The sequence below is a fragment of the Arachis hypogaea genome, chromosome 11, assembly GCF_003086295.3.
Source record: "Arachis hypogaea cultivar Tifrunner chromosome 11, arahy.Tifrunner.gnm2.J5K5, whole genome shotgun sequence".
Taxonomy (NCBI): Eukaryota; Viridiplantae; Streptophyta; class Magnoliopsida; order Fabales; family Fabaceae; genus Arachis; species Arachis hypogaea.
The window spans coordinates 130,185,768-130,207,942 of NC_092046.1; the positions used below are offsets into that span (position 1 = coordinate 130,185,768).

General features: G+C 28.2%; 2 protein-coding genes across 2 annotated transcripts; both read left to right on the forward strand.

The window, feature by feature from the left end:
- Positions 1-5,174: 5,174 nt before the first annotated feature.
- LOC112722614 (agamous-like MADS-box protein AGL8) lies at positions 5,175-11,399 on the forward strand. The gene is made up of 8 exons (XM_025773708.3): positions 5,175-5,571; positions 9,166-9,247; positions 9,348-9,412; positions 9,518-9,617; positions 9,855-9,896; positions 10,728-10,769; positions 10,864-10,988; positions 11,075-11,399. The coding sequence occupies exons 1-8, from the start codon at positions 5,399-5,401 to the stop codon at positions 11,214-11,216; spliced, it is 771 nt and encodes a 256-aa protein (XP_025629493.1). The 5' UTR covers positions 5,175-5,398; the 3' UTR covers positions 11,217-11,399.
- Positions 11,400-19,663: 8,264 nt separating this feature from the next.
- Positions 19,664-21,454, forward strand: LOC112722616 (uncharacterized). The gene is made up of 3 exons (XM_025773711.3): positions 19,664-20,076; positions 20,888-20,970; positions 21,063-21,454. The coding sequence occupies exons 1-3, from the start codon at positions 19,776-19,778 to the stop codon at positions 21,348-21,350; spliced, it is 672 nt and encodes a 223-aa protein (XP_025629496.1). The 5' UTR covers positions 19,664-19,775; the 3' UTR covers positions 21,351-21,454.
- The last annotated feature ends 721 nt before the right edge of the window (positions 21,455-22,175 follow it).

A 22,175-nucleotide genomic window follows, 5' to 3' on the forward strand; every position in this document is an offset into this window, starting at 1 on the left:
AATATATAAATCATCTCAATGCAGTATATTTTAAATTATATGTTAAATGTTACATCCTAAAATGATTTATACTTGGAAGTCTTTTTAAAAATTATTTATAAATTGTCCTAGGAAAATAAACTTTTCAAATTGAACGTAAATCGTTCTACCCTGTGATGATTTGCACTTTTTATTCTTAAAACACAACAGTTTGGAACGATTTATGTTCAAACCTAAACTGAGGAGCGTGATGATTTACATGTTGGAGACTAACCCTCAAGATCATGTAACAATGTACGTGCGAATTGAAAGGACATTAATAATTTAGATAGATCAATATATAATGGACAATGGTCTTCATTAGTTGAAAATTAATAGATGGTACGTATAGGGATATGACCATTGAATTGACTCAATTTAAAAATTCCTAATGGTTATAATTACCGTATATTTGTCAATATGATATTTTTAAGATGAATATAGTAATACCGTAATAAAATTTTCTTTGACCTGCGAATGTCATAATAATTAACAATATATTTATTATACTTTGATTCTGGACAACTAATATCCTAGGATGTTAGTTGAATAGATATTGTGTATGATTTAAATACTTGTATAATTAATTATTAGTTAATAATAAATCTGTCAACTCTCAGTAAAGAGTTTGAACTCTATTATTATAATAACGAAAATTAATAAAATTTTGGTCAAGATGATTGAATGAATGAGAAAATGAGTTTCTTAGGTCATTCATAGTTCATTATAATAATAATAATGGTAACAAGTTAGAGTTTAACAATTAAACTATACTCTAAAGATTAACCAAGAACTAGAAAGATGGAATGAACTATACTTTGTTGTTCTCGGGTTCTTAGTAAAATATATTAAAACGCTACAAATTAGCTATATCCGTAAATAAAATATTTAATTTATGTATTTAAAATAATTCCAATTTAGAACAAATATTCATTGGTCAAAGAGTTGACAAGTAAATGTTGGTCTTGATGTGGATATGCATAGCGTCTTTGTATCATCAAAAAATAAAGTTATTTTTACTATTGTACTCAGATATTTAAATTTGATCTATGTTACTAAAATACAATTATTTAAGCACAAAATAAATATTTAAAATTACTTTCTTTTTATTCTCTTACATGTTATAAACACATAATAATTCTTTAAAAGTAAGTAATTAGAAATTGTATTTAATTAATTTAGTTGATATCATTAATTTATCATGTGGTCAGCGGAGCATCGTGTACATGAAGGGGTCAATGGCTTCCCCTAACTTATAATTTTTATATAAAAAGTTCATTATTTTATAATTTAGTCTTTCCTAATTTTATTAATTTTTTTTCCTTCTTAACTTATAATTTTCATATTAGTCCCCTTCAATTTAAAGCTCTAGCTCCATTCCTGGTTGATGACGGATTTAATCTAATTTCAATACGAATATCTATTGAGATTGTGATTGGTAAATGATGATAAGTATAATTGACTGTTAGAATTTTGTGATTATAAAGTTTAGGGTTCAATTGTTGAGAAAACTTTTAGATTTTTGGATGATTATAAAAGATGTTAGACTTAGGTGAAATTAGAGATTTAGAGTAAAAAATTTCGTTTATCAATTTGCATGTAAATCGTCACAGGATCTTAAAAGTTAATTTTCAACATGTAAATTGTCACAAGCTCCTAAAGTTTAGATTTGAACATAAATCGTCCCAGACTGTTGTTTTTAAGAGTAAAAAACATAAATCATCACAGAATAGGACGATTTACGTTCAATTTAAAAAGCTCGTTACTTTAAAATGATTTATGAGCAATTTTTGAAAAGTTAAGACTTCCAAACATAAATCGTGTTAGAATGTAATGTTTAACATATAATTTAAAACACATAACCTTAAAACGATTTATATATTAATAAAAATAAAGGATTCTCATTTTGAAAATTGATTTAAGAAAACCAAATAACTTTAGAATTTGTTTATTTTATTTAAGTAAAAAAAGTCACACATTAATCATGTTACTTTAGAATTGTGCATCATAATCTTTAAAATAATTAGCATATTATAGTGACATGTATAAAATAATTAGTCATAAGTGTACATATATATTGTGCTTCTCTGTGGGATCTAGTATTATTATGGGTAAAATTACAGTTGTTATTATATTCCTGCTAATAGATAATCAAGTGTTTGATTTGTTAAATCATCAGACACAATTAACAGTTCAATTTGTAATTAATTATTATAGCTTCTTTTCGTTTCTTTTCTTCTTTTTTTTTTCCCAGCTTTTGCTAATAATGCATAACAACACCACATGTTCCAGATCTTTCCTTTTTGAATTTAATTTCACTTTTATTTCCTAATTAAGCCAATCAAAGCTAATAATTATTTGGACATAGAAGAGCAAGACCTAACTTTTTCCTCTGGGGTTTTCTTTCTTTTGTGCATGTACTAGCTAGCATCACCACATGCATTATGAATGAATGCATTATGTGCACCCTTTCATTTCGCTCACTTTTTATATATTATTATTATTATTTTGAATATTGTCAGGCCATTGTGCTAAGCAGTAATAACTAATAATCATATATACATAGCTGATGAAAACTCCATGTCCATAAAATAGAGGAACAACTTTGTAAATAAGTAAACAATATTTTGTCATTTTGATATAAGTTGTTGAATGCTTAACTTATTAAGTTCTGACATGTGAATTCTTTTGCCTCAGGTGTGCATGACAACATTTTTATATATTTACAGCAAAAGGGTCAGTCACCTGCATATTTCTGTGTGTTGCCAATTCTTGTGTATAAAATTAGTGGAAAATCATATCATGTAGTTGTTCTAGGTTAATATTTAACTATAAATATTAGGTGAGATTAAATTTGTTTGAATTTAATTTTAATATACTAATCGTATAAAATATGTTATGCAATTATTTTAGAAGATAATTATTTTTGTTGATATAATATTATGCAATTTAATGCACGTGTAAAACTGTTTTTTGTTGATAATGTAATGTTACATTAGTATTTACTTTGATCACGCCGGTAATTATAAAAAGGTAGATATAATTAAATAATTATATAAAATATTTTATATTACTGATTAATCAAAATTTTATATTTAAATTAATATTAGTTAATTCTCTAATTTTTTTAATACTACGTTTTCAGCAGTGATATTTTTCAACATTAATAGTATCATTATCACTGTATATAAACAGTGTTGTCCTTATTGATATTTTCAATGCAATGTTGACCTAACTATCATCATCACTGAGATGTATAATAGCAAATTAAGATGCTACTTTTTATATCCGGCGGAGTAGGTTGATTATTATATAATTAGTGTAAATAAATGGTATGGTAATTAGTATATATATTAATAAGTTTGTAATGCAGAAAGCTAATCATCAACTACTCGAAAATAATAACCATCATGTATCACGTACACTATATATTATTAAGTAATGGATAGAATATTCAAAATTTTTATAATGATGTTTGAACTTTTAATGACATATATAAACTAATTTGTCATGTTTTGTTTTTTCTTTTTTACAATTTGTTGTGACTATTTATACATCATACGTTATATTTTCCTTTATAAAAATAAGTAGGAAAATTCTGTTATTGAATGCATTTTTCTTGTTATATGGAAAAGCTCTCACATTTTACCAAAATAGATGAAGAGGGTGATGATGTACTATTACTAGTACCAGAGTATAAAAATTATTCATAGTTTCGTTTTGTTTGTTTCATTGTTTTACATAAAGCTGAGTAGCGTGCATAGTGGAGGAGGTTCAAACTATTTTACAAGTTTAATTATTTTTTTTTTAATAATCCCACTAGATAATCAACAGAAATTTAGTCATCAATAAAACAACAAATATTTTTAAACTGTACTTAATACTAATTAATTGTTATTAATTAATAATTATTTAAATTTTATTTTTAAAAATATAAAATTAATGATTATTAATTACAGTTATTTAAAATTAACTGATTAAAAATTATTTACTTATTCTTTTCTTTTTCTTCTTTAAATAGGTTAGGATTAAACTCACAACTCACAAGAATAGTTTGTTTGGCTTGTAAAGGTGTATAGCTGGTTTGGGCATGTAAAAACTAAAAAGTGTAATAACTAGAGTTTAACTTTATAGCTTTTTATGATATTTATATAAGTTTATTTATTATGTTATTTATTTGATTATATTTATATATTTTTATTTTTAATTATTTATTACTTATTTATTTTGAGTTAAGACAGTTAAACATGTTATAACCATACTAAATATATATTAAAATTAGTCATTAAAATTAATTATTAATATAAAATAATATTAAAGTATAAAATATACATTAAAATTGAATTAAATTACTGATGACTAATTTTGGTATATAAATAATATTTTAAATCTTTTAACATACTTTAAGTTTATTGCATACTTCAGATCAAACTTAGACTAACAAATTTTGTTATTGGCCTAATCTATTAAAAATTTAAATTTGGTCTAATCTAACATAGCATTTTTACCTCACAAAATCATAGTAATTTTATCAATGAATTTTGTTAGTCTTATTCTTTCCTCTAAAAATAATTAATAACACCACATCATTTTAAATTTTCAATAGATAATTTTTCTGTTAAACTATTTTTTTATTTGGAGTAAAATCTGCTAATTCATCAACATGGATACATTTTAATCCTTAATCTTAATTATATAATATAAAGACAAATTATTGAAACATCTAAATTCTGAATAGTCTGTGTCACTTAAATATGTGCCAGTACATCCATCTAATAGTGTTGATGAGATTAACAGCAGTTAACCACTGTTTTCTACGGCGGTTGGAGTTGAAGTGATGGGTAGCCTATGAATGCTTAATTTAATCTCCTTATTTTATTCAATCTAACCACATAATTAATTGATCCGCTAAGAGCTTTGTACTAACTTTACAGTGAAAGAATTGATAACGACAATCTGAGTAGCCAATCATAAATCGACAACGAATTTGACGAATCCGCTCTGGTATTGGAAAACCACCTCTCCCGTCACCATCAGCGGTTTCTTTTCTTTTTCCCAATTCCGAATTTTATTAGTAACATTCACCAATCATAATTTTTCATTTCAATTTTTTTAATTAATTAATAAAAACACCAAACCAAACCAAAACAAAACAAAAAGCAAGCAAGAGGAGTGAGGAGAGCAGAGAATTGAAAATTCAACTCACCGATTTGTGGTAAAGTCTCTCTCTCTATATATCCCTCTCTCTCTCTTCGCTGCTTCTTCAAGCGTATACAATTGAGGAAAAGAAGGTAGCTAGGTAGTGCATGCGTATGTGTATACGTATACGTAGGTAGGTACGGTGAGAGAGAGAATCGATCGAGAGAGGGAACTTGGATCGATGGGAAGGGGAAGAGTGCAGTTGAAGAGGATCGAGAACAAGATTAATAGGCAAGTCACGTTCTCAAAGAGAAGATCTGGTTTGCTGAAGAAGGCAAACGAAATCTCAGTGCTATGCGATGCCGAAGTCGCACTCATCGTCTTCTCCACCAAAGGCAAGCTCTTCGATCCCTGGTTCGTACCTTTTCATTCTCCCTCTCTCGAATCCAAAATCGCCTTTACTTAATTTTACTGCTCATAACTATACATAATATGGATCTTGATTAATTAGTGAAATGTTTAATTTCTGTGTCGAAATTACTTAATTAAGAACGCCACCGATTATGTGTTTTCATCTGTTTTACATTAAGAGTACTGTCCATATGCAGTAGTAAGAGTATATATGCTTTTACATTTCCTATTTCCTCTTATATATATGCTTTCTATGTGTAACAAACTCTGCTTTATACTTAATTAAGTTTGATTAACTTTCATATTCCTAATTAAGATAGTATTTTGTTGAACCAGATTGGGATTGGGTGCTTATTAGAGAAGCTAATAAGTTTGGCTAATAATTTGAATTTCCTCATATGGATAATAGTAATGCGTACGTAAGTTTTGAGATGAGAAGGGGGCATCTCCATCTGACATATATATATTCGCGCATACACGAACCTGAGAAAACTTCAGAAAATTGACCAAACACTGTAAGAATCGTGTAAAGACAAATTCATTTTAGAAACTGCACCACCTTTTTTATATCCAAGGATACATAGTGCACTTAATAATATATAAATAATTAAGTGATCCATATAAAATATCTATATATCACCTCTTGATATTAGTGCTGCTGCCTGTTAAATTATCTAATGAAAAATAATAGCACAGATTATGGAATATCCCAAGGGGGATTAGCAATTTATTATTACACTATCAGTATAAAAAAAAATATTAGGTAGAATCAGAATTTATTATTTTTAATTATTATTTAATTATTATTTTAATTTTTTTAGTTTAATAATTTAATTATATATTTTATTGTATATTTATAATTATTAATAATTTATTAATAGTTAAAAATAATAAATTTTAATAATTTTTTAATATTTTTTAAAAAAATTAATCATTAAAATATATATTTATACATAAATATATAATAATTAATTTAGTGATTAATTTTTTAGTGTCTACATAAATTTTTTTATTATTATTACTATTAGATAATAAGTACAAAGAGAATTTAGGCACATGAGGACGGAGCAATGGAGCATTCTAAATGAATATATCAATATACAATACATCTATCCATATAACATTAGATACTCATGTTATTAGTATTTATTGTTTTTTTCCATAGCCAGGTTTTCTTTCACCATTTCCAGGCTCAGATATTTGTTTTTGTTTTTTCATAGCCAGCTTTTCTTTCCCTATATCCTGGCTCAGATATTTAGCTTTTATACATATCCTAGTTGGGGGTATAATTGAGGGAAAGAGATTCATCTCTTTTTTAATCAAATACTGAGAATTTAAATTTCATATTGAATATGAAAAAAATATTGTTTATATATTTAAATTGGTGTTTAGTTGAGATATCATTTTAAAGTTAAAAATAGAAAAAATTGAATAAATAAAAGTTAATAAAAATATTTATTTTTAACTAAATATTTAAAATTTGACACAATTTAAATATACAAATAATATTTCTTATTATAATTTTATCTGTAAACTGACCGTTCTAAGTTCTTTGTGTAAAGAATAATTATGCGGATGCTTCTGGACTCACTTAGAACTAGATCGTAAGCATATTATAAAGCTAACTATAGAATTAAGCCCATGAATAGAATGAAAGCAGGAATAAATTGTTATTTTGTCTAAATAATCAACCTTTATTTGGTTTAAATTCATTATTCCCTTATATATGTAAAATTACTTTATAATTTCTTTTCAAAATGATGCTCGCGATCGAACTCCGTTTTGTTAACAATTTTTTCTGAAGCAAATCAAATTCATGCCTCTATAGCATACAAAATCTCAAGGTTATCTTGTGTGTAGATTAATGGTTGGGTGTAGTAGAGAGGTTGTTCTCTTACATAGAGGATTGGTATTCAAACATTAGAGGGGGAAAAAGTAATTGTCAAGATGACTTCTTAATCAAGGCACTGCTTGATAGAGTTTAAAAAAAGATATATAATGAAGACTAAAGATATATATCTTAGATACAACAAAAAGTTCAAGAATAAACTAGGTTTCATTGATGGTAGCTTAGGGAAATCTGATAATGGTGAAGTTTGTTTGACATTTGGGATCGATATAGCAGATATGTGGTGAGTCGGATTAATCTCTCTTTGAGCGAGTGTTGAAATTTTGCAAGGTTTAATATGATTGTGGATTGATCTTTAGACATATATAGATACTATGAAGGGGAAAAGTTTACAATAACTGAGTTACAAGAGAAGCTAGCTTTATGCAACTGGGGTAAGGTGACATGAATGTCACAACATGTTTTACCAAATTGGAATCAATTTGGGAGGAATTGTCATGATCCTTTAATTTGGTTCGTATAATATCTATTTCCTAGCTGTCTTACTCCTTAATTAGCGCTTTCTTTTAAAATCTTATGATCTAGTGATCCGTTAGAATGTGTTTAATTACCTTTCTACCAGGGTCATTTCACCATTAAAGATCAAGTTTCTCTGAAAGCCATAATTACAAGGACATTCCATGGCTCTGGTGATTGTGGCTTGAAGTGAGGAACCATAGAATTGAGGATCATGTATGTGTCTCTATTTCCTAGAGGCGTCAATGATCAATATGCTGGTGTATGGTGTAAAGTCACAACTGATGCTAAAGAATCCTTTCCTTCGCTGGTGTGAATACCAAGTTTTTTCTGCCAACACAAATAGATGCTAATACAACTTTTTCTTCATATGATCTTGCTAAAGAAATATATATATGAACACATCTCAACGGTTGAATGCACTTTTAGCAAGTTCCAAAAGTCTCTTTATAACCTCGACGGTGGAACAAACCTCTTATTTTCTTTTGGGAAAAGATAGATTAAACTTTATTGATGAGTGAACGGAAATTACAAATAAGTCCATCAAAACAACGAGCATAAACCCTTGAAGAAGACTAGAAGAGTGAGAATTCTCTCACGTACATTATTAGAATGGCAAAATGAAGTTACATAGATTTAAGGGAGAGGGAGAGAATTTGACACTGAGAGACTTTTACAGATTTCATTGCCCTCCTAGCTATGACTTCGTTTTGGTAGGCAGTGAAATGGCCGAAATCAACTTCATCAAAAATGATTTTGGATGCAAGGTTCCTCTTACCCTCTCACATACACACACGAAATACAAAAAAAAAAAAGTAAAATGTGTACACTCATAAAACATTTAATATGCATGCCAAAAATAATTACAACATTTATTATATTTACAATCTTAAAAAGAGTGCTTGTAAATATTCTATATGTAAACATTAAAAAAAGTACAAATATAAGTGATACTTTACATAATAAATATTTCAAGTTCAAAAATGTACTTTTTACATGGAAAAACGTATTGAATATAATATTGTTCATATAGCTTCACTTAGTAAGTCAAATTTTTGGGAGAGAATTGAAGTTCATTGAATTCTTGCCATGCAAGGTATATGGCTGTCTGTTGGTACACACGTAAAATAAAAGTGTATGTGTAGGTGTTTGGGTGCATGCAAAATGGCTGTTACCTTTTTATATATCTAATGTGCGTGTATCTTTGTCTGTTATGAACACTACATACACAGTATGGAAAGGATTCTTGAACGGTATGAGAGGTACTCATATGCGGAGAAGCAACTCATTTCAAATGATCAGCAGCCGCCAAATGTATCTACGCCTTTCATTATTCTTTCTCTTAATCCTTAGTGCGTGATAATTAATGATATAATATTATGATTAATGTATCTGTTAATTCTGATTTATACAGGAAAACTGGATACTAGAACACGCAAAGCTCAAGGCTAGGGTGGAAGTTCTACACAGAAATCAAAGGTATATACATGGATCGGAATACTTCATTCTAAAATTAAACATAATAAAGCTAGATAGATGCATGATCAATCAATGCGAAATTGCAAACTTCTCGTGCCATTGCAGGAATTTTATGGGGGAAGGTCTCGATACCCTAAGTCTGAAAGAACTTCAGAATTTGGAACACCAACTTGAATCCGCTCTCAAGCACATTAGATCACGAAAGGTATTATTATTATTATCCAATCATATTAAATATATTTTAAAATTCAATCATCAAATTAATTATTTATATATAAAATATACGTTTAAATATAAAATATTGATTAAAAATAATTTAATATATTAATAGTTAATTTTCTGTATGTACATAATATTTTATTATTATATCTATATGTATATCAGTTGAAGAATGTCATATATAATGATTGTGTTATGACTATGAGTGTTCACGTGCATGCAGAACCAAGTCATGTATGAATCTATTTCAGAGCTTCAGAAAAAGGTACGTTTTCTTTATCATTTTTTATTATTAAATTGACTTCGTAGTATAAGTTAAATTCTACACATTATGTAGTAAATAATAGATGAGTACAAATATTATTGGATATATACATTTTTATGTAATATATTTAAATTGTGGGTCAAAATTTTTAATATGGTTGATTGCTAGTTAATAGGCAAAATCTCAAAAAATGGATGACAAGTGATTTACGGAAATAGGAGAAAAAAACAAAAATCATTGGGACATTTTCTAAATTAACAATTCGGGGAAAATTGTAATTTATTTTGTTTGGAAAGCAAAATTCTCTTGGGGTAAATTTTCTTTCTTTAATTTTTAAAAAAATATAATTCACTAAAAATAATTGATCTTTTCTTAATTTTCAATATTTTAGAATACAATTCACCAAAATCGAATTGACAGGATATAATTCGTCCTAGCGAATTCTCAAATAAACTATATCCATACAAATAACGAAATTAAACTATCTTTGTAACTCACCTAACACATGATCATATTAAAATTAGTGGGAAACTATTCCATTAGACATTAATATTCTCTTGTAAAAATAAGAGATGTTTAATATTTGGCATATATATGTTGTTAGCTCAGGCAAGTATCCTAGTAAAATCTTTTATTTTGATGTATCCACATTTAAATTTTGGTAAAGATTCGTATACAATTGTTTTCAGAGTTATTATATAATAATTTAGTTAAACATATTAAATCATCTAACAATTCTCAACTAATAATTTCATATAAAAATAACTTTACGAGAATTTACATCTTAATTTTGTGTTTTCGAAAAATTAAAAAACTTTTGTATTCATTCAGGATAAGGCACTCCAGGAACAAAACAACGTGCTCGCCAAGAAGGTGATGATAATGTTGTATTCTTTTTCATTAAAATTGTATTATTATTGTTGTTTGGATTTCAAATAATCTAATACACGACGCACTCTAACTATAGATAAAGGAAAAAGAGAAGGCACTGGCCCAGACTCAAACTCAAGAGGAGCAACTTGGCCTGCAAACTACTGGTGATGTGCCCTCTCTCCTTATAACCGAACCGTTGGAGTCCTTCAATAATATTGGGTTAGTCTTTTCCTTAATTTAATTTGGATCATCAACACACTCATTAATACGAGTGAGTTTGAATAATTATAAGTTTATATATGCAGAGGCAGTAGTACCCCTCAAGCACCTGGAGGTAGTGATGGATTATTATTAGGAGATAATGAAGAAAGTACTACACCAACTCAACCTAATAATAATAATAACCTTCTTCCTCCTTGGATGATTCGCCCTACAATAAATGAATAGAACTTCTTTCAAATACTATTATCATTTTACACTCCACAACAGTTTCAGCAAAATTACCAAACACGCCTTCTACAAAACCCTATAGACTATTTCTGATGGATGTTATGATGATGAGTATAGATATGGAATATAATCTGTATGTATAATATAATATAATATAATATATATGACACTGTATTTCCATGGCTGCTGAGTATTCATTGTCTGCCTATATATGCTTAGTTAGTTTATTAATTTTAGACTTGGTTATAATAAATTAAAAGCTTAGCCTTTTAGTTCATCTTTTATACACAAATCCTCTTCATTCCAATATTACTATATCATTGTAAAAAAGTGTTTCACTGGTTACTACTTTCATTTAATTATGTATTCGTCATGTGATACTTATATAATAATATATATAAACTAAATGTTTGTGTATATTTCTTTCTTGATGTTCATCCAAATGATCCAATTATGACTCGCATATATAAGCATAAGAGAAACTCTAGGTATGATAATAGCCATGGCCAGTGGTTCATGTTAACATAATCAACAATGTGTGTTTAGATAAAAAGAGAAAAATAGATGATAGATATGTCAGCACTCATTGGAGAATGAAGTGTGGAAAAACAGCTCAGCAGGTTTAAATTTAAGAGAAAATTATACATTGAATCAACATATACTTCCCCATTGAACATTTCTCCTAGCTAGTTTCAATAGAATAGTAATAAGTCAAAATCTAAACAGTGTATATGTATGTGTATAATCTTAACGTGATTGTTCAGAGTCGAATAGGGAGGAATCCTGAAAGATTTTCTAGTTGGAGTATAAATCAGAGGATTATGCTCTTTATATGCATGTAAATATAATGAACATTATGCGATTAAACCACAGAAATTATGCAGAACAGGACACATGCATATATGCATGTCAAGACATAAGGGAGATCCAATGTATGCCACACTCTAATTAATCTGATGATGTAGAAAATTTGGCATATATACGTAACAAGATTATGGTATGAAAACAACATAGATTTTTTCTTTTCTTTTCTTTCTAACCTTGCAATCACGAGAATACCGAGTGAGTGTGACCCCGTTCACACAACAAAAATAATGTATCTGTAATCAATAATGTAACAGCAAATCAACTTGGGATTGGTGAGAAAAATAACAAGTATTTTAATATCCTAACTAATGATTTCGACTTAGAATCTTGTGAACAGAACAAATTAATAATGAGAGATTTCTTCTTTTTCATGTAATTTTAGTTAAGTAAAATTAATTTAGTTAATTAATAATCTTAAGATTAGAATGATAGTACTTCAATAGTGTAAAAAAGAAAAACACACTCTTTCAATTGATTTTTGATAACTTTAACACGGTGTCGAATTAAGCTTGTATTAAGATTTCAGTTCGAAAAGTAGATACAACTTTTTTAAAAAAGAGTGGGTTCGACCCAAGAATTATTTAGTATTTATGTCAAAAAAATGTACAAAATTCTCAATGATATTAAATTGTGGCAAATAATGTAAAAAAAATTACAATAAAAATAAATAAGTAAAATAAATAAAAGTTTTAAATAAATAAAAGAGTAAAACTGAAATTAAAAAAAATAACAATAAAATATTTAAAGTAAAGAAATAAAAAGAAATGAATTAAAAAGTAAAGGACAACAAAGGCACTCACATGCACTTGCATTCCGTTGACTTCTGTTGCGTGTGTGATTGGAAATTTGGCACAATTTGATGTGATGGTGAAGTTTTCAGATCTAAGCCCTTTAATTCTTCTAGTTTTTTTTTTTCTATTTATAAACTGGAGAATGCTTCTCTTTTTTCCATGATCTAGTTTGCTCTTTATTCTTAGGCCATGATCTTACTTTGATCATGAACAATTTTGACTCCTAAGTTTGACATCTCACATCTTCTCTTACTTTAGTTTCCAAGCTCACGTTAGCTCTTCAACTTGCTCATCAAATTTTGCACCCATGTTCTCAACTTAGCTTGAAGATCGAGTAAAAAGTCTTGATATTCAAAGAAAAACAATAAATACTTTTCAACCTGTTTTTTATGTGTTGAAAATCTTCGACTTCGACGTTCTTCCACTATTTCTTTTCGACTTTAACTTGCTTGTATCTGCATCTGTTGTTAATTCTAATTAATTCTTCAAATCAACACAATCTGTAATCGAAACGCCTTCCTAGTCGAGAAATTCTAATTTTTTATACTAATAAATTGTCGTTTTAAAACTAGTTATTTTGTTCAAAAATACAAGTTTTAATACTACTCGTGCCTGGCACATGCAGTCTTTTTAAATTCTCAAGATTTGAAAAGATAGTTATGCAGCATTTAAAATGGCATGCGCTTTTCTGGGAATACATAATGTTCCCTGGATTTCAATACGCCGTTTTTGAAAAGCAAACCCTTTGGATAGATGACCCTTTCTGTTTCAAACGCTGATCATTTTTTTCTGCGGGTTCGACAGAAGCCACGTTAATCGAAAAACTCAATTCCTCTGTTTTTACAAAGTTCGACGTGACCTAGAAAGGATCAGAGTATACTTCCATCTCAAGTTTTTCTACGAACTTTAGTTGACCATCTTCAATTGCCTTCTGTATCAAGTCCCTGAAACGTACACAATTATTAGTTTAATGACCAGAGACTTGATAAAATTTACAAAATTTTTTATTTCTAATTTCAGAAATAGATGGTATTCTTTTTCTTTCAGGGAGTACAAGCTGTTTATATACTAACATGTTAAAAATTTGTTCAGCTTTTGTCAAATTGAAAGAAAAACTTCTTCCTCCTGATAAAGGAGTTTTGTTTTTTGTTGAATTAAGAGATCAACACACATATAGGGTCCATCTTTTAATTCTGCAGTAAAGGCAGACTCATTATTCGACTCTTCTTCACTCATACAATCGACATAATTTACCTTTTTATTAAAGAAAAGTTTTTTTTTTTGCTCAACTCAAATTCTTCTTTTTCTTTATTTAATTTCTCAATCTGTTGTACTTTATCAGCTAATTGAGTCAAATCTAAAAATTGTTGGTTCACTAATCTCTTTTGAATATTAAAATCGAGACCATTGATGGCCATCTTGACTACTTCTAGTTTAGGAATAGGAACAAAATATTTGTTTTTCATATTCTTGAATCGTATGAGATAGTCATCAATCGACTCAGCTTTTTTCCTTTTTTACCGTAAATAAATTTGATAAAGTTACTTTTATTTCTCTTTTGAAGAATTGATCATGAAAGCTCCTTTCTAATTGAGCCCAACTATGAATCGAGTTACGTTACAAATTTGAAAATCAAGTGAAGGCATTTTTTTGTAAGTGAAGGCATTTTTTGTAAGTGAAAAAGGAAAATATCTCATTTTCAAATACTAATTGTTAGGCAGCTTACTTATTTCAACTATATATCGGGCTATATGCTTCACCGTCGATTCCCCACTTCTCCTGCAAACTTAGTGAGGGATTTGGGAGTTCTAATTCCTTTGGAGAGTTCAACCTACAAAACATAATTTAAAAAGGGGGATATAAAACAGGGTTGATTTCTCACCCTTATATATAACTTTGCTCTATTCAAAATCTGTTCGACAACTTGGGTTATATTCTAACCATAAGTTTGAGGCATTATTTGCTCTTACCTCATTCAAAATTCTATTTGAATTATCTCATCTAACATTAAAGAAGGATTATTAACCTATATTCCACTTATTGGTAGTACAAATGGTCGATTGACTACTCTTGTAATATCATCGACATGTGGAGCTATCTGTTTTATCCTTGCATTATTGTTTTTCATTATAGGATTTAAAACTGTAGCCATCTGTTGGGTAAGCATATTGATCAAATTGTGATAGTTATCCTCAATTTGTTGTCTAAACACAGTAAAAAATTCGACCGTATTAAAAGACGTTGTTCAGATAGGAACTTGTCTTGATATCTCTGAAAATATGGAGGCACGTCCTCCACCAACTGGCAACCCTACTAAGATTGCTTCTGTGCCTTGTGTCGAAACAACATTTGGCATTACTACATTAAGTTGTAAAGACACGGGCATCGATCCTAAATATGGGGGATTGCTCATCAAACAATGATAAGCATTGTAATTTGCTATATTAGGGTTATAGTGAGTCAGTATATCCACTGAAGGATAACCTGAAGGAGGTGTCGGGTTATGCAAAGGGTTATTCCTAGTAGCGGTCGTACCTCCTATAAATTCCATTTTAGGGTCTTCCATTGGTGGAAATGTAATTTGGAGACCGTCTATATGGAGGTCATGTACTGGCTACAGTTGAAGGGACTCCTTTTGTGATCACAGGGTTCATCCTTCGACTTGATGGGCCAGCTTCTGCCTCTGAGCCTCTTGTATTTTCACTAGTGTCATTATTCAACATATCTATTGAGTAAATGTTCTATTATACATTATTAATTTGTCATTGTGTAATCGCATGCAAAATTTGACACTTTACTTAACCCAGTGTCTTACTGGGAGTGCCAATTTGTTTCACTTGATTTTTTGTAACTTTGACCGATTGTCGAATTAAGCTTGTATCAAGATCTCAGTTCGGGGAGCAGATACAACTCCTCTATAAAAGAGTGGACTTGACCCAAAAATTACTTAGTATTTTGTGTCGAAAAGGTGTATAAAATGATGAATGATACTAAAATGTGGAAAGTAATGTAAAAAAAATTATAATAAAAGGGGATAAGTAAAATAAATGAAAGCTTTAAATAAATAAAAGAGTAAAACTGAAATTGAAAGAAAGTAAAATAACAATAAAATACTTAAAGCAAAGAAATGAATTAAAAAATAAAGGAAAACAAAGAAAAATAAAATAAAAATAGATTCCATTTACTCACATGCACTTGCACTCCATTGACTTCCGTTGCGTCAGTGTGTCTGAGAATTTTGCAGAATTTGATGTGATGGTGAAGTGTTTAAATTAAAGTCTTTTAATTCTTTTAGTTTTTTCTTATTTATGGACTACAGAAGTGAACTGCAGATTACCTCTCTTTTCCACATGATCTAGCTTCCGCATTTTTTAGGTTATGCCTTACTTTGACCATGAAGAATCTTGATTCCTAAGTTTGACATCCCACATCTTTTCTTACCTTAGTCTCTAAACTCCACATTTGCTCTTCAACTTGTTCCTCAAATTTTGCATCCATGTTTTTAACTCAGCTAGAAGATTGAGTAAAAAGTCTTGATGTTCAAGAAAAAATAATAACTGCTTTTCAACCTAGTTTTTATGTGTTGAAAATTTTCGACTTCGACGCTCTTGCACCATTTCTCTTCATCTTCAACTTGTTCGTATTTGCATCTGTTGCTAATTCTAACTAATTCTTTAAATTGACACAATCTATAGTCAAAACACGTCAACAAGGTCGTTCTAGTGCGTTGTAGATTCTTATCTAAGACTTGTATCATTTGATAATGCCATGTGAATCGCTAGAAACATGTGAAGTGTATGGCTAACCCAATAACAAAAGTTTCGTAAGGGAACTGGAGCAAGCTACCATGAGACAAAAGATCTTCTTTCTAAAGAGATTCGATTCGGAACTATGATATGTCCAAGGTCCAATATTGAAATAATTTCAGAGGTTTTCCTTGACTTTGTCCGTGTCAACAAAAAAGTCGAGGAATCTTGAGGAACGGGAGAATTTAATCGTAAATATCGACTAATTTTTACGAAGTACAAATCAAAAAGAAGTCTAAAAAAAAAGATCAATTTCATCTATATCGAATTTGAATATCAGAATAGTAGATATAGTTCTGATTCAATGGGTTAGGTCCACTTACTTTTTTTTTAATGTTTCGAAATTTTATTATTGGAATAACGAAAATAGCAATATAAAGAAGATATCATTATTCATTAAATAAAAAAAAAGAGACTGATAAAAATTTTCTACTTTATAAATAGACTAAGTACTAAATAGACTAAGTAGAAATTGTTTACTAAAATTTGATTATCATTCTAACCCCAATCTTTTTTACATTTTAACCATGATTGCAAATAAATGAATTCAATAAAGAACTTAGAAATCCAACTTTGAAAAAAGAAAAGGGGAAAAAAGGGAAAAGGGGTGTTAAAGGGGGTTCCGCAATTACTCATTTTCGATATATAACTTTGGTAAGAGCCAGTTCATCTAAATAGAAATCTTAGGAAGAATTAGGTTAGAAAAGTAATAAAAAATAGAAAGTACTAAATAAGCCAGTTTTCTAGACATAAAAATTAGAAGAATTTTGAAAACATTTTTTATTTATTTTTTCAATATCACAAAAATATTCAAAGAATATTATTCTTTGATCAAAGAAACGGATCTTGTATGTGTTCTTAAGAAAAAGGAATTTGTCCAATTTTCGGGGTTTCGAAAGGGGGCGTGGAAACACATAAGAACTCTTGAATGGAAATCGAAAAATAGATGTAACTCCAGTTACTCCGAAAATGGTAAGATCTTTGGCGCAAGAATGCAAGAAGAGGAGTTGATCCGTATCATCTTGACTTGATTCTTATCTTTTTCTTTTTTTAAGAAAAGAATACCGCTTTTTAGCCAAAAAAATCCTAATTTTTTATACTAACACAAACAACAATGAAAAAAATATATTTCAACGCAATTTTGGAAAAGTTATTCTTTTTTTGGTATAGAATTTTTTTTGGTTTAAATATATCTTACACATTTGTGATAATTTTATTTTTATTTTCTATAATATCTTTTAATTCGGCAGATCAAAAATTAATTTGTCGCGAATAATCCAGAACAAACCCAACTTGGTATTCACATTTCTCAATGATTGCAATTTTTGTTTTCTGCTGATTTTTTGTTTAATTCGATGAGAAAAAAGTTTTTGTTGAAAGTCAAAAAAGTAGTCATGATATGGGCCGGGCAATGGCAATAACAAGAGGAAGAAATTTCAAGTAATCCAAACCACATATTTATTACGACTTACATCACATTATCACAAGTCTAGTTTTCTCACGTATATACAAAGAAAGAATAAGAAAGTTTTGCATTATTGACACCAAAAAAAAAATAAATAAATAAATAAAAATATAGGTAACTAAAAGTTAGTATTACATTAATGAGTTTCAAAGTCTATAATAACAAAAATAATGTGTGATATAAACTCATCCATTTCTATTGGAACCTTAAATTGTTAAACCAGCATCACCATATTTTGAGTGTCTTTGTATATTTTAAGTGAAAAAAAAAAAAAAAGTCAAACCGGCCATCTATGTCTGATTGACTTAAACTTGTTTAACTTCTGAATTATCGAAATTAACTTAAATTAACTTACTTCTAAATGAACTATGCTTTTATTTATTCGATCTATCCGGTTAACTAAATTGAGTACTAGAGTTGTGACTCGTTTTAGTAGCCCTAAAATGTAAATCTACGGAATTTTATTTTTATATTTTGATATTTAAATGATATTTTTTTCAACTTAATAAATATTACTTAGAATTTAATTTTAATAAAATGTCAATATAAAATAAATTTTATCCATGTATCTAATTACATAATGTCACATTAATAAAAATAATTATTATTTATATTAATTGCATAAATAATCATTTAAAAGAATGAATATAATTGGATGATTAGACAAAATATTTATAGTATTAATACATTAAAATTAAACTTTATAACTTAACCTAACTAAGATTACAAATTATATTATATATATATATTAAAGACTTGTTCTTAAATAATTTAAGCTATAATTATTTATCAATTAAAATGAAGAAAGCAATTATATATGTTGAGATTACATCATTACGTGTGCCCATGTTTCGTTGATGTCTTCAAATTCTAATTAACGTGATCTCCGCTACACCTAATTATCTCAAAGTTCATTTCATTGGTGTGTTTTCTTAATTTTCTTTGATTATTCTAATTGTGGTGCATTCCCTCAGAATTATTCCTCCATACGTGTGTAATCTATTAAAGAATTAATGTTAACATTGTCAACTCTTGTTCATCAATCCAAAATCTTCATGACTCCCACGTTCATACAGAACTGGCCCCACAACTAAGAAAATCGCACAAAACAAACAAATAAATCATTAAATGTCCCTTTGAGAGGTTGAATCGTGACCAAAAACAAATAAATAAATAAAGAGTTTTGCTAGGTAGACAATGACTTTTATAAACAATGTGAATAATGGATTTTAGAATTGATTCAATAACTAAAAATATACTTCACTTCAAATTATCTCCTAAACCTTAACATTAAAATAACCATCTGAACATCTAGTAATTGTTAATTGTGTATGTGTAAATCGAATCAAAAGAAATAATAATCCAATTAAAAACAATGGACATAATCATCTGCATATCTATTAAATTGAACATTCGATATATTTATTATTTACATTATTTAGTATTCTAATTCTCTACCTATACTTTTTCATAAATAAATATCAAAGTCAAGTGTGACATTGAATATTGCTGGCATTGTTCAATTATGTTCTCAAATGAACACACTATATATTAGCTCATACTATATAGTATGTCACAGTTCCATTGTTCATAACTTCATATTAATTCCTTAGAATTTGAAAAAAAAATGGGACTAGGAAGAAGCAGGCCACGACTGAGGTTGCGAGGTTTGTGCTTTGGTAACGCAACCCCTCACGTAAGAGCTTCTTCTGCTTCTAGAGCAGAGTTTTCGAGCAACGATGTGCATGAATCTTCTAGAGACAAGGCTGATGAAATTGGTCTTGAAACTGGCGGCAACAACCGGGTTATGGTGGTTGTGGATTCTAGCTTTGAAGCTAAGGGTGCTCTAGATTGGGCACTCTCTCACACTATTCAGAAACAAGACAATGTTATTCTTGTTCATTTAGCCAAACCCACTAATAGAGAAGGTGAGAATCACAAATGTTATTATTTACAAAGATTTCATTATGTGTTATTGTGGATTATTAGTTTTCTTAAGTATGAAGTAATAAATATAGGGTCAGTTTAGATTAATTTTATAAAAAAATATTTATTTTTTTTAATTTTTTAATTTTTTTTAGCAGACAAAAATTATTTTATATTTGAATAGATTTTTTAAAAAGAATTTTTAAGTATTAAAACGTCTTTTGTTTCTTCTTTTCTTAAAAATAATGTATTGTTAGCATTTAAAAAAATAAATAATCTGTTTTCTTAATAAAAGTATTTTTTTTAAGGACGTATCCAAATTAATTTTAATTTAAATAAAAATATATTATTTAAAAAAAAATACTTTTTTAACTCAAAAAAATCAATTCAATCTAGCACTTATATCTATGTTAATAATATAGATAATTTTAATCGTGGAGTGAACAACACTAATTAGATCTTATTTATTTACAAATAATCAAATATTTAATTCAATAACAAAATATAACAATCCAAAATTATCTAATTATTTCAACAAGATTAAAGAATGTAAAATAAGATCATTTTAATATTTTTGAATTAATTTTTTATTTTCTTCTAAATATTTTTTTATTTAATTATATGTTATTATATCAATAAAAATATTTGACCCAAGCATCTAATATTAATGAAATATTAAATTAATCTCTTATCTTAGACATAATTAAGATAATGAGTTTTCTTAAGTAGTTACAAGTAATAGATTTATATCCATGCCCATATATAATTATACCTTTTTGTTCCCTTTTATTGATTTGGTGATTTGATAGACAGATTCTAATGAAAGAAAGTTCAATTTAAAGGCTTATCAACTTCTGCTTGAAATGAAAAACACATGCGAAACAAAGAAACCCGGAGTAAGTTTCAAATTAAGAAGTATTTCATTGATTTCTAGGAAATGGAACATTGTTCAACTTATGTAACATGTTGTATTCCTCTGTTTCTTGAGGTGCAAGTAAGTGTAGTAATGCTTGAAGCAGAGGAAAAGGGTGCTGCCATAGTGCAAGAAGCGAAGCAACAAAGCGTGTCGCTGTTGGTCGTTGGACAAAGGAAGCGATCACTAGTGCGGCGGCTGATGGCGAAGAAGTGGCCGTGGATGAGGACGAGATCTGAGGTTGTTGAGTACTGCATACAGAACTCACCTTGCATGACCATTGCTGTGAGAAGGAAGAATAAAAAACTCGGAGGTTATTTAATTTCTACCAAACGGCATAAAAACTTTTGGCTTTTGGCTTAAATAAAATAAAATTTAATTTTAATTTACTATCCGTGTAAAATAATTTTACACGTGTATTTAATTATATAACGTTATATAGTAATAATAACTATCTTTTATATTAATCGTGTGAATGTTTGAATGGTCATCCAAAAATACAGATGTGATCAGTGGTGGAACCAGAAATTTCATAAGAGGGAGGCCAATTAAATATAAAATATAACAAAAAATTAACAAAATATGATTTGTAGCATATATATCAAAAAAGTAATTATATTATATAAAAGTCAATGTTCGACTACATACTTTAAGATTTTGATATTTTTTAATCTTGCTCAACAAGTTGTGTCACAGGTTGTTCAATAATATTTTGAACATTACTCAAAGGATCTGAAGCTGAATTTTGTTCATCATATATTCTCTCTTTTCTCTTGAAAAATGAGTGAATTATTTTCATCTTTGACATTTTTAACTTAACTTGAACTATCTAACAAAAAAAAAAAACAAAAATAATTGCATATATATTATTTTCTTTAAAAAAAATATTAAATCTATTTAGCAATAACAAATAATTTTAAAAACACAAATATATAATAATCAAAAATAAAGTTATTGATTTACCTAATTATTTTTTTGTTCCAAGTCTCACCCAAAAATAATTCTATTGAGTTTTGTTCTCACTTTAATCTTTGAACACTGTCCATTATAAAAAAAATAAATTAATTATTTTAAATAAATAATATAAATAATACTTGACATTGTTATTAACTTAAAAAAATTGAAATATACCTCTTTGAATCTTTGTTGTGCATTCAATGGTTAATATTTTGCTGTTCACTTCTCTTC

Excerpts from the sequence above, each read along its gene's own strand:
- LOC112722616 (XM_025773711.3), top strand. The coding sequence starts at position 19,776 with ATGGGACTAGGAAGAAGCAGGCCACGACTGAGGTTGCGAGGTTTGTGC. Across the intron at positions 20,077-20,887 it reads CAAACCCACTAATAGAGAAG|ATTCTAATGAAAGAAAGTTC; the intron begins GTGAGAATCACA and ends TTTGATAGACAG. Across the intron at positions 20,971-21,062 it reads GCGAAACAAAGAAACCCGGA|GTGCAAGTAAGTGTAGTAAT; the intron begins GTAAGTTTCAAA and ends CTGTTTCTTGAG.
- LOC112722614 (XM_025773708.3), top strand. The coding sequence starts at position 5,399 with ATGGGAAGGGGAAGAGTGCAGTTGAAGAGGATCGAGAACAAGATTAAT. Across the intron at positions 5,572-9,165 it reads GGCAAGCTCTTCGATCCCTG|TATGGAAAGGATTCTTGAAC; the intron begins GTTCGTACCTTT and ends CTACATACACAG. Across the intron at positions 10,989-11,074 it reads GAGTCCTTCAATAATATTGG|AGGCAGTAGTACCCCTCAAG; the intron begins GTTAGTCTTTTC and ends TTATATATGCAG.